The sequence below is a fragment of the Prionailurus viverrinus genome, chromosome A1 (assembly GCF_022837055.1).
Source record: "Prionailurus viverrinus isolate Anna chromosome A1, UM_Priviv_1.0, whole genome shotgun sequence".
Taxonomy (NCBI): domain Eukaryota; kingdom Metazoa; phylum Chordata; class Mammalia; order Carnivora; family Felidae; genus Prionailurus; species Prionailurus viverrinus.
The window spans coordinates 68,183,826-68,196,596 of NC_062561.1; the positions used below are offsets into that span (position 1 = coordinate 68,183,826).

The 12,771-nt window shown below is 39.4% G+C and overlaps 1 protein-coding gene across 2 annotated transcripts in view; it reads right to left on the reverse strand.

Annotated features, from left to right (window-relative positions):
• UGGT2 (UDP-glucose glycoprotein glucosyltransferase 2) overlaps positions 1-12,771 on the reverse strand; it is a 191,250-nt gene that overhangs the window by 160,091 nt on the left and 18,388 nt on the right. For both annotated transcript variants that reach the window (XR_007154714.1, XM_047870316.1), the window contains exons 3-4: positions 6,879-7,009; positions 6,058-6,170 (exon numbers count right to left, since the gene is read on the reverse strand). Coding sequence is in view for 1 of the 2 variants with exons in the window: in XM_047870316.1 (XP_047726272.1) it covers positions 6,058-6,170; positions 6,879-7,009 (244 nt within the window). In the remaining variant the exon portion in view is untranslated. The remainder of the gene's footprint in view (positions 1-6,057; positions 6,171-6,878; positions 7,010-12,771) is intronic.

The window sequence follows — 12,771 nt, forward strand, 5'->3', positions numbered from 1 at the left end:
TTCTTTCATGTTTTCTGGGTTAGATTTTTAGTTTTTCTTTAAAGAAATGACTGATTAGTAACAACAGAAAAGGAAAAATTCTATTACCTTTGCATTCATGTTATTTTCTTTTGCCTTGAGCTAAACCCTTGGTTTATTTTTTCCATTTTTATATCATAAAAACAAAAAATTAAAAACAGGAACTATGCTAAGTTAATTTTTGAGAGAGAGAGAGTGAGGGAGGGGCAGAGAGAGGAGAAAGAGAATCCTAAACAGGCTCCATGTCATCAGTGTGGAACCTGAGACGGGGCTCAATCCCACGAACCACGAGATCATGACCTGAGCCAAACCCAAGAGTCAGATGCTGAACTGACCAAGTCACCCAGGTGCCACACCGTTCTTTCCTATGTGGCATTTTTATCATCCCAATTTCAAAAAAAACAAGAGACAAAAAACCTCCTTAATAGTTTTATTTCCCTGTTGGGGGCAGGGAGGAGAAAAATCATACTTACCTAGGATGCCAAGGATTCCTGTCACCTTCTCTCAAACACATAAGCACATTTTAATATAACATCTGTCAAATTCTAGGGCGGATCCACAGCACAGATCTTTGATCAGGAGGTAGGGAAAAAACAAATCATTCTACTTTTTTTGGCTAGTACATTGTTATGTTTTAAGTGGTAAGCAGCTTAACTTGACTCAGACTAAAAGAATGGGTCTAACACCGTGTGTATCTACTCAGACTGGCAGATGGGAAGCTGTGATTTATTCTCGCAGCATACAGCCCCAAAGAGGGGTGCCTCTGCTTTGCCGGTTGGTAGTCCCCCAACTGGCAGACCAGACAGGTAGGCCTCTGGCAACAGCCCAAGAGTCAGTATAAATGTACCAAATTTCATCAAGGGGTCAGAGGTAGGAGGACTGCCTTGAACTCTGCCCACTGAATGAACACATCTGCTGTTGGTGTTACATAGCTGGGGCCTGACTGAACAGCAGCAGCAGACTGCCGACATCACCAGTTTTGGAGCGCCTGGCGAGGGGGCTCAGTCGGTTAAGCGTCCGACTTCGGCTCAGGTCATGATCTCGCGGTTCATGGGTTCGAGTCCCACATCAGGCTCTGTGCTGACAGCTCAGAGCCTGGAGCCTGCTTCAGATTCTTTGTCTCTCTCTCTGCCCCTCCCCTGCTCACATGCTGTCTCTCTCTCTCAAACATTAAAAAAAAAAAAAAAAAAAAAAAAAAAGATACAACCAGCTTTACCTTAGCTGAACAGACCAGTAACTTAGTCCAGGCATTAAGGAAAACCACTGTGGACTGAGAGCTCCACTGAGCCAAGAAACTTCACTTGAGGTAGTGGAATGGGGCACATGGTTTGTCCCCAAGGGCAGCTACCACTTTTTCATGTAAATCTAAGATCATGATAAGTCAAGACAACTATGCTCTTGAACATACCATTTTCTTTTTTTTTTTTTTTTTTTAAATTTTTTTTTCAACGTTTATTTATTTTTGGGACAGAGAGAGACAGAGCATGAACGGGGGAGGGGCAGAGAGAGAGGGAGACACAGAATCGGAAACTGGCTCCAGGCTCCGAGCCATCAGCCCAGAGCCCAACGCGGGGCTCGAACTCCCGGACCGCGAGATCGTGACCTGGCTGAAGTCGGACGCTTAACCAACTGCGCCACCCAGGCGCCCCAAACATACCATTTTCAACTGACCAGAGAGACTTGTGGAGTCCATCTATCTCATTAGTCACTGAATCCTACTTGACCTATGCCAAAATGTAAACATCAGATGTCAGAGTCATGAGGCTTCCCTGGGTCAGGTCTTCAGGTTCAGTAAGAGCTCTTATACTAAGAGCTGCTTTTGAAAAAGGGTTACACTTGATGGCTGAGTCAGGTAGGTGGCGCTGCTGTACTCGAAACTGCCTCTGGGAAGTCCAGCAGCCACTCAATTACTCAAGTTGGGATTGTAGTTCAACTTTCTCCCCCTGGGATTCTAGGTTATTCACCTGGGAACAGACAGTACATGTGGCAGTCCCCGAATGAGTATCTCCCTGGAGACTTCATGAGTATTCACCGTATAAACATATACAATATCAGTACCAGTTGCTATTCACTCATGGAAGCTACGACAATAAAACTTCACTGAATTGGTCTAGAGATCATTCTAAACTCTTGCCCATTGTGAACACCTTCGAAACCCCATCAGTTGAGTTTGGGTACCTCTTCCTGGAGGAACACATATCAAGGAGTCGTGGCAGGGGCTACAGAAAGTTATCAGAAAACTGCTATCACCAAGCCAGGAACACAGAGAGTACAAAATGGCAGAGGGAGAGAGAGAGAGGAGCAGTAGGGAAAAAAAAAAAAAAAGTGTCGAGCTTTTGTCTTCACCAAACCATGGGGACCTTGTCCTTCCTTTCCCGGAAAGCCATAGTCTGTCAACATCCTACCCTACTTCCAAAAATGGTCAAGAACTGGGGTGCCTGCGTGGCTCAGTCGGTTAAGCGTCCAACTTCAACTCAGGTCATGGTCTCACGGTTCATGAGTTCAAGCCCTGCATTGGGCTCTGTGCTGATGGCTTAGAGCCTAGAGCCTGCTTTGGATTCTGTGTGTCCCTCTCTCTCTCTGCCCCTCCCCTGTGAAATATGGATCTAAATGGATAGATACTACACAAATAGAGGGTATATGTTATAGCTGAGGGACACTAATTGGTGAACTACTATTTTATACCAAGCAGTAAAGAAGCCTGCTCTTCTTTCCAAAAGGAAAAAAATCACTTCATTCCTCCAGGTTGCCTGCTGTAAACACAACCCTGAGAAATGGCTCGAGTAAAGAGCCACTTTCTACTGGTCAGACCAAGAACATGCAAGGACTCAGAGGGCCCACTGCAGATCGCCTCTCCCAAATGTTTGATGCTAATATTTTTATTAATCTTAATTTAACTCTTCGTTTAATATTTAAATATTGAGTAAGAAAATTATAAAGTCAGTCATCAAAAATTAAGAATGTTGAAAGTTACCAAAAATTATGCTTAAAAATGCACTAGGAAAAGAAAAAAAATGCATGAGGGCTGACAATTTCCCAGTTAGTGTTATAAAGCTATAAAGGAATTGAAGATTCTGCCATTTGTGACAACAGAGATGGACCTAGTGGGTATTAAGTGAAATAAGAAAAAGACAAATACCGTATGATTTCAGTTATATGTGGAATCTAAAAAACAAAAAAATCAGAAACAGATTGATAAATACACAGAACAAACTGGGGACCACAGGAGAAGAGTAGGGAGGATGGGCAAAATAGGTGAAGGGGATGAAGAGGTTCAAACTTCTAGTTATAAAATAAGTCAGTCGTGGAGATGAAAAGTACAGCAGAAGGAATATAGCCAATAATGTTATAATAACGCTGTGTGGTGACAGAGGGTAACCACACTTCTCATGGTGAGCACTGCATGATGGACAGAATTGTTAAATTACCACGTGGTGCACCTGAAGTTAAAAGACAATGTTGTATATCAACTATACTTAAATAATAAAAACAGAACAAAATTCAGTGCTGGACTCTTAAAACACAGCACAGGGTACTTTCCACAGAAGCTAAGGGATCTAAAACTTGCATAAGAGTACTAAACACCTGGATCAAACTCCTTTGAGAAATAAGTGGCTGTATTTTTAAAAAGGAATTGGTAATTTCTATGGTATACTTATTTTCAATGATATTTATATGTAAAAGAATACCAGAATTTACAAAAATAACATGGTAAGTTGTCTAATATACTATATGAAGCTAGAATGATTTAAAAAAAAAAAAAAGGTGGCATTAGCCTCAGTGGCTCAGTTGGTTGAGCACCTAACTCTGGATTTTAGCTTAGGTCATGATCCCAGGATCATGGAATTGAGCCCTGTGTTGGGCTCTGTGCTGAATGTGGAGCCTGCTGCTTAAGATTCTCTCTCTCTCCCACTGCCCCTCTCTCCTGCTCGCTCTCTCCAAAAAATAAAAAGATGGCATTAACAATTTAAATAATAGCTAATCTAATATCTATTAAAAAAGAAGCATGAATCTTAATGAAAACATAAGCAATCTTAAGAGAAATTAAGATAATCTCACACCATTAACAAATGCAAAGATGGAATAATATTTTAACATTTATTACCATAATACACAGCATGTCCAATGAGAAAAACTTTGTATTCATCTCAATAGATTTAAAAAAATTTATATTTAAAAAAAATTTATTTTGAGAGAGCATGCATGCAAGAGAGACAGAGGGGGAGAGAGAGAGAGAGAGAGAGAGAGAGAGAGAATCCTAAGCGGACTCCACGCTGTCAGCATGGAACCACATTTGGGGCTCAATCCCACAAATGGTGAGATCATGACCTGAGCCAAAACCAAGAGTCAGATGCTTAACCGAATGAGTCACCCAGGCACCCCACTATGTCTGATTTAAAAAACACAGATTACTACAAAACGTTAACATTTTAAAAGACAGTATGAATAGAAGACATACCATGTCATCTGTTGCGAGACCCAGTATAATAAAGATTCAATTGTTTGGTTTTTTTTTAAATTTATTTTGAGAGAGAGAGAGAGAGAGAATGAGAGGGTGTGAGCGGAGGAGAGGCAGAGAGAGAGAGAGAGAGAGAGAAAGAGAGAGAGAGAGAGAGAGAGAGAGAATGAATCCAAAGCAGGCTTCGTGCTGTTGGTGTGGAGCCTGATGTGAGGCTCAGTCCCAGGAACTGTGAGATCATGACCTGAGTTTAAATCAAGATTCAGATGCTTAACTGACTGAGCCACCCAGGAACCCCTCATAATTCTGATTAAAATCCTACCAATGTTAATTTTTGCAGGAGAAAAGGGACTCTAGTGTTAATCTGAAAGCATCAAAAAATGCATAGAACTATAAAAAATTTGGAGGAAATAAAGTAGCAATGAAATTGTATCATTAGGTATCAGAATATATTTTAAAACAAATACTAAAACAGCATGGCATTGCTATAAGAAACAGGCAATATACAGAGTAGCTATGTCATAGAGCATAACAAATATGAATATTTAATTGACTAGCCATCTGAAGGGAAAAAGATCTGATAGGCTCCTTACCTTTGATAATAATAAATTACATGAATTAAAAGTTTAAAATTAATGGATTAAAAGTTTAAGGTAAAATGAAAGGAAAAACTTTAGGAAAGCAACTGTGAAATTTAACATCTCTCATGCATGTTTGGAAAAACTATAAACACACACACCCACACACACAAAATTTGCCTACATAAAAATAAAAAGCCTTCTGTACATTAAAATTAATATAAAATATAACCAAATATTTTAAAAGGTTTCCAACAAACAAGGGAAGTACTGATATGAATTACTATATCTATATTACTGTTTAACATATAAATAGCTCTTTCAAAATTAGAGAAACAACTTTAATACTTTTGAAAGTACAGATAAATCAGGCACTAAAACACACACTGGTACAAATAAATTAATAATTTCCTTCTGACTATCCATATCCTTTTGTATTAAATATGTAGAAGTAAAAAAATAAAGTTTTGAATAATACATTGTAACAATGCAACTCTATACTCTGTATTACTGTATTATTAATTTTTTATTCCCAGGTTATACATTCAGCTTAAAGAGATGGAGGCCAGGGTCACCTGGGTGACTTAGTAGGCTGGGCTTCCTTCCGACTCAATTTAGGATCAGGTCATGATCCCACGGTCATGGGATCGAGCCCCACATTGGGATTCATTCTCTCTCTCAAAACAAATAAACTTAAAAAATAAAGAGAAGCAAAATAAATACACAATTTTGCATGTTTGAGAAAACATTTTATGATTATATAAAACATATTTCATGTATTTTATGGTATTTTATTTAATTTATATTCTAAAATCAAAAGCTAATTGAGACAAAATACTGAAAGGACTCAACTACCAGCCCATTCAGTTTTTTCAATCCAGAGCACATGCTTTAATACAAATTTTTAATAATGAAGACATTGCTTATTATAAGAAATTTCTATTTCAACCCTCATCTCTTTTTATAAACCATACCTTTTACTAAAGGCTATTATTAACTTACCTTGAAGTAGCCTTCTTCAGCAGCTTTTTAATCTCATTAATTTTACAGGTGTGTTTTTTATGGATAACCACAAATGCATCACAACCATCTGGCGGGGGCTCATCAGCTGCAATCTAAGATTTCAAAGATTATATTTAGCTACAGTAGTTGATAATTACAATATAATCTTTAAAACTCATGCATTCCTTTGATTAAAATAACTCATCAACTACTATCAAGTTATTGCTCTAAGTAAAAAATTATCTACACTCAGAATCAAATACTTTAACAAAATCAACTTTATAGTAGGAAATACATGCTTCAAAGTTATTGAAAAAATTCCAAATTAAAACTTGCATTACTGTTCATGTCAATAATGATTTGTCCTTGGGGCGCCTGGGTGGCACAGTCGGTTAAGCGTCCGACTTCAGCCAGGTCACGATCTCGCGGTCCGGGAGTTCGAGCCCCGCGTCGGGCTCTGGGCTGATGGCTCAGAGCCTGGAGCCTGTTTCCGATTCTGTGTCTCCCTCTCTCTCTGCCCCTCCCCCGTTCATGCTCTGTCTCTCTCTGTCCCAAAAATAAATAAACGTTGAAAAAAAAAAATTAAAAAAAAAAAAAATAATGATTTGTCCTCATAATCTCCTTATTCCACAGAACTATAAAATTATATAATATATTCAATTACAATCAATAACAATGATAATATAATCAATGATAGGCTACGGAACCAGGTATTGTAAGTTTGCAGATCCTTTGGAACCAAAGATACTCACATTAAGATAGATTTATGTATACTACCAGCATGCCTCTTTGTCAATTATAGTTTGGGTATTTTTACGTACCTGTTGAAACATCTGAATAGTTGGTGAGTATGCCCTTATAGAGAAAGCAAACTTTAGGAGATTGATATGTAAATTGTCTAAGAATTGTCCAGCTTTCTTCAGGATTAAATTGTAATAAGAATAAGCAGATTCTATAAAAAAATTCAAAATAAAAGGACGTCATTTCATTTTCAATACATTGACACACCTCTACTGTAAAACTAATATATAATCATTTCTTAAGTTTGGTTATGGCTGGGGTTAGAGAAAAGTGGAAAATCAAGATCTGTTTTATTAATTTCATTTGGATCTACCAGTGAGGTACAATCAATGTAAGTCCGGGTAAAAATAATATTGTCAATCTATTTGGAAGATGCCAGCATATCAGATCAATTCACTCCAAGGTTATGGAGTTATAATAACAAGGAAAAGATACAGGCTCTACTTATCATTTAAGAGGAGACTATGAACAGCACGCAAAAATTGAAGAATATGATCGTTAATAAATTTTAAATGACATGTATAAATAAATTCTACTCAGATTTAGTGCACATAGCCAAACGCAATTAGTATGTCCAGAATACTTTAGGAGACAGAATTTGAAACAGACCTTAAAGAAGAGAAAGGTCTTCTTGTATAGAATAATCTGAAGCTGGTTTCCTCTAAACCCATCTCCCAAGATCCTGAAGACACCAAAGAGAAGGATGAATCCTAGAATTTAAGAACTCTGACACCCCAGGGGAGACAGATCTTTCTGATGGAGAGGGCCAAGGAGAACAGAAGCTGAGAGCTACAGAAGGCCTGGTGACACTCTTGGAATAACCAGGGAAAGAACTATATTTTTGCTCTTTTCTTTTCTCTACACCACCTGAGGTGTACTTATCATCTGCACTGTTGCCACTGTGTCAGCCAGAGATGGTAAGGTAACAGCATAGCAGCTCAGGAGCCAACTGGCGCAGACGCCCATAAACTGGCCCCTAGACATTCCCTGGTCATGTCTTCTCTCCTTTACTCCTTGGCATTAAGCTATCAATTGATGGAAACTTCATTAAAAGAGCTGAGCTGGGGCAGACCCAGATCTTCACTCACAGTTCCCACATGTGAAAAGGGAGGACAAAAGGGATGTGCAACTACAGACACCCTCCTGGGGGAGGAGGAAAGGGTACTGTCTGAATGGAGAAACTCTGGGGGTGGTGAGGGAGATTTGGGTGTTTGCTGACTGCTACAGTATTTACTGCTTGCTCAAAGGCGCTGGGCTCTCAACCCTTGCTTGGTTCCTCTCCTTAACTCAACCCATTCATGGTACAGGTGCCATCTTGACTTCTATGTTGCTCTATGGGAACTGGGGTTCAGGGAGCCAGCACAAATAACGTGGACATGGTGGGTACTGCTTTTTCTTTGAGTAATAAAGTCCTTTGCCTCTCGTCCAGGGTTTCAGGTCTTCTGTCAGTATCCACGAAACTAATCTGTTAGCTTGGAAATGGTAAAATCTCAGATCCTTCACAGTACATGACAGATCAGAGATGGATTGCTGACAGAAACATGGATTTTTGGAGGAGAAAAGACCCAGCTCCATGGGTCAAATTGACAGGATTAGAAGAAGTCCTTGTTAATTGATAGTGAACATACTGACAAAATAGTATGGTCAATCAGGCAAAAAGTGGTCCTCTACTTTGCCTATTATTGAAAAGAAAATAAGAGATTACAGTTCAAGAACTGGGCAGTACATTCAAAAATTTCCCCTAATCAGGTCTTAGTGGTTAACTCTCTTCCATGCAAGGGGCCTTCCCTACCAGTGGTTCTGTCAGCTTCAAGTCCAACCCACGATGACAAGTACAAAGACCTATCTTGGATGAGGTAAGGTCTGACCTTCATCAGACAATAGGTACAGACACACGTATCTACATGGAGTGAAAAAGGAAGGAAATCTGTTACCAGTACGGACAGAAGGCCGGAAACGCATTAGAACTTTGGCTTGCCAAGCAGAGGACAGGGTGGAGTACGTAATGCAGAATTACAACCAACTTATGATTCAATCGTTCATACGGTCTATCGTGCCAATCACAGATCCTTTCGAACAGGCCAGTAATAAGTCTCAAGAATTACTGTGATGGGTCCTGGCTGATAAGAGAAAGCTGTAGACGACTGGGGAGATTTCCCTTGGTCAGTTATAAAGTCTTTCGGCTCGGATCCAGAAGTCTCATGTCTCATGTCTGATCCTTGAAACTGTGGGAAGCTAAGTTTTTGGCTTGCAAGTAAGATAAAAAGAAAACCTCAACCCCTTTACAGCTCTGGGTAAAAAGCTCAAGAGTGAGAGAACTAAAATACAGGGGGATATGAAAATTGTACTGAAAGAATGGAGGAAAGAACAAGAAAGGATACCATAAAATACAGACTAAACTAGAGGTAACACCGAAGTAAAAAGAATTGAGAAAAACAGAAATACCAAATGCAGGGGAAAGGTGAACTGACAATGAATCAGAAATAAAGGAGGAGAAAATGAAAAAAAGATCTGAGTAAATGACAGATATAGAAGTCAGGCCAAGGAGACCTATAGTATGTATAATTATATTCCCAACAGAGAATCAGGGGAATAGAACAGAACGAACAACAACGATGATACGAAACTCCGTAATTCAAGAAAACTGTCCAGAATTAAAGAGGAACAATGAATCTATATACCTAAGAATGAAGACTCAGAATGGTTAGCACTGCAGCACTTTCCAATAAAACTACAGGACCTTAAAGTTAAAAACCTGAAGTACAAAATGCACACACACGTACATAGTCATGCATGTGAAGAACTCAAGGTCATCATTCCTAGGAGTTATTCATGAGGCATCAACTAGGGAGCAAACTTCACATAACCAAGAAATAATTGGAGGAAATGCAGCATCAAGTTTGAGGGTGAGCTCTGAATATACTTAACTAGAACAAGAATAACTGAAGGAGTGGAGGTTTACAGAAGACCTGGTCAACGATGCACGCTCCAGTGACACAGAAAAGCACACAACCAGCAAAACTGCCACAAAAGGGAAATTAAGTGGAAAGTAACATAAGGTTGGAGATACCTCACAAATATTATCTGGGAATGAAAGAATATCACCGAAGCCAACAGAGCACGTAGTCCAAGTTTATGTATACTTAAGAATACAAAGATAAAGACTAAGAATACTGGCGGACAAAATCAGATGGCAGTAAGGGGAAGAAAGGATTGCCAGCCGACTCACTACTGCTTATGGGGGACCAAGACACCATGCCCAGAGCTAGAGGGGGCTAACCACTCAGGGCCTTCACACGATGTTCCTTCCATTTGAAATGCAGGAGGGTAGGCAGTGCATGTTCAGCCAACTCCTATTAGCACACCTTGGCTTAAATGCCATTGTTGTGGAAAGAGTTTTCTCTGACCTTCCAGCCCAGATCCTGTCATACACTCTGACAGGGCCGTACAATCTCTAGGTCAATTCTCAAAACTGTAATTAAAAATTATTTGTAACTTAATAATGCTGTCCCTTCCATTAAACTATAAGCTGCAAATGCAGGAATCTTTTCTAGGCTTTCAATTATACCTTTCTGCTCCTGGCACATAAAATAGGCCTTCAATACATTTCTGGAATATTTAAAAAATGAGGAAGTCTCTTCATTCTAGGCCATGATACTTTCCCAATATAGTACTTTTAAAGAGTTCTGGAATAGGTGTGCACATTCATTCCTACTTCTTTAACAAACTACGGGATTTCTCAGGAAGTTATGTTACCTTCCCTCAAGAATAAAAAAGTAACACAAGTAAGACTCACCTTCAACAGTAAAAGCAGTACAGATTAGAGAAATGATCTTAAAAAAGACATAACAGCTGCAGGGCCAACAGAAAAATAGCCAAAATTAATATAATAACATAACTAAGACTATATCAATCGAACAGGGATCAGTCCTCCATGAAAACAGGGAAGATCGTCAACAGAAACAAACCTGAGTAGTGCCTGTCAACTGAGATCAAGTTTTGTCACTGGTCACTGTCAAGGTCTCTAAGGGAGAGATGGGTTCAGGTAGGGGTCAGGGATTTATAGAAAGTAAACATCTGTTATTTAGGCTTAACTTGTACCATCATCTCAATCGTGAGATGGAGGTGTTGGACTACTTCAGCTGAAGTTTTAAAATCACTGAATCCAGACTTACCAACCAACCTGCTGATAACAACTTCACCCTTTCAATATCCTTCCTCTTTCTCCAGCCTCATGTTTTACTTGATCTTTGCCTATTGGCATTTAATATACATAAATCATTCTCACCTTTGGGGCGGGGGGGGGGGGGAAGCAGCAGCCTTCATAGTCTGCTACTGATTCATCTTATTTGCTTCACAATCTTCCCCACCTCCCCCCGACCCCGGGGTAGAATTTAGCGATTGAACACTTAGATATACAATACCAGGTGTTCATCACGAGTTCATTTCTTAATCCCCATCACCTATTTAACCCATCCCTCCACTCAGCTCCTCCCCCCCCCCCCCCCCCCCCCCGTAACTCTATAGTTGAGTCTGTTTCTTGGTTTTCCTTTTTGTTTCCCCTATGTTTGTTTTCTTAAATTCCACATGAGTAAAATCATATGGTATTTGTCCTTTTCTGACTTACTGATATAGCATAATACTCTCTAGCTCTATTCAGGTCATTGAAAAGGACAGCATTTCATTCTTTTTTATGGCTGAGTAATATTCCAGTGTGTGTGTGTGTGTATGTGTGTGTGTGTGTGTGCACACACACACACACACACATCTTTATCCATTTGTCAGTTGATGGACATTTGGGCTCTTTCCATAACTTGGCTATTGTTGATAATGTTGCCATAAACATTGGGGTGCATGTGCCCCTTCAAATTAGTATTTTTGTATTCTTTGGGTAAACACCTAGTAGTGCAGTTACAGGATTGCAAGGTAGTTCTATTTTTAATCTCCCCCCACCCCCAGTAGGCTTCACATCCAGAATGGAGCCCAGCATGGGGCTTGAACTCACAACCCTGATTATCAAGACCTGAGCTGAGATGATGAGACAGACTTAGCTTACAGAGAGATGAAGAGACTTAACTGACTGAGCCACCCAGGTGCCCCAGTTTTTAACTTTTTGAGGAATCTCCATTCCATTTTCCAGTTTGCATCCCTACCAACAGTGCAAGAGGGTTCACTTTCTCTGTATCCTTGCCAATACCCATCCTTCCCAAGTTGTTAATTTTAGCCATTCTGACTGGAGTGAGGGGATATGTCACTGTGGTTTTGATTTGTATTTCCCTGATGAGTGGGATGTTGAGCATCTTGTCATGCTTCGCAGTCAATTTTGAAAGACTTAATACTTATCTCTGCTTCAAACCTCAACTCATACCTCAACCTACCATAGTTATTATACCAGTGAAACTACTAAGTCATCAATAATTTTTCTGTTGTTAAAAGCTTAATATTCACATTATTTGATCTGTCTATGCTATTTGATAACATCCATCACTTATCAATATTCTCCTGGCTTTCATGACAACGTGCTTTCTAGGTTTTCACCTGCCTCTACGGGTACTTCTAGTCTCTATCCTCTAGTTCTTCCTCTGGTTGGTTCTTAAACATTGATGTTCTTCAGGGTTCTGCCCTTGGGATTTATTTTCTTCTCCTTCTATACCTTCTCCCTGTAACTTCAGTGACTCTCTTCATGTTGATAACTCCCAAATCCTACCCTTTAGCCTAGATTTTTACCACCTAAATCTCCATCATCTATCACCTTATGGGAGATCTTCACTTGGATATTCGACAAGCATTTCAAATGTGACACATCCAAACTGCAATCATCCTCCTATCCAAACCCAGTTCTCAGTTACAAGTAACTGAATTAGAAATGTCATAACATTTTCTGAAAATCTTTCCATTAAAATACATAAGCAA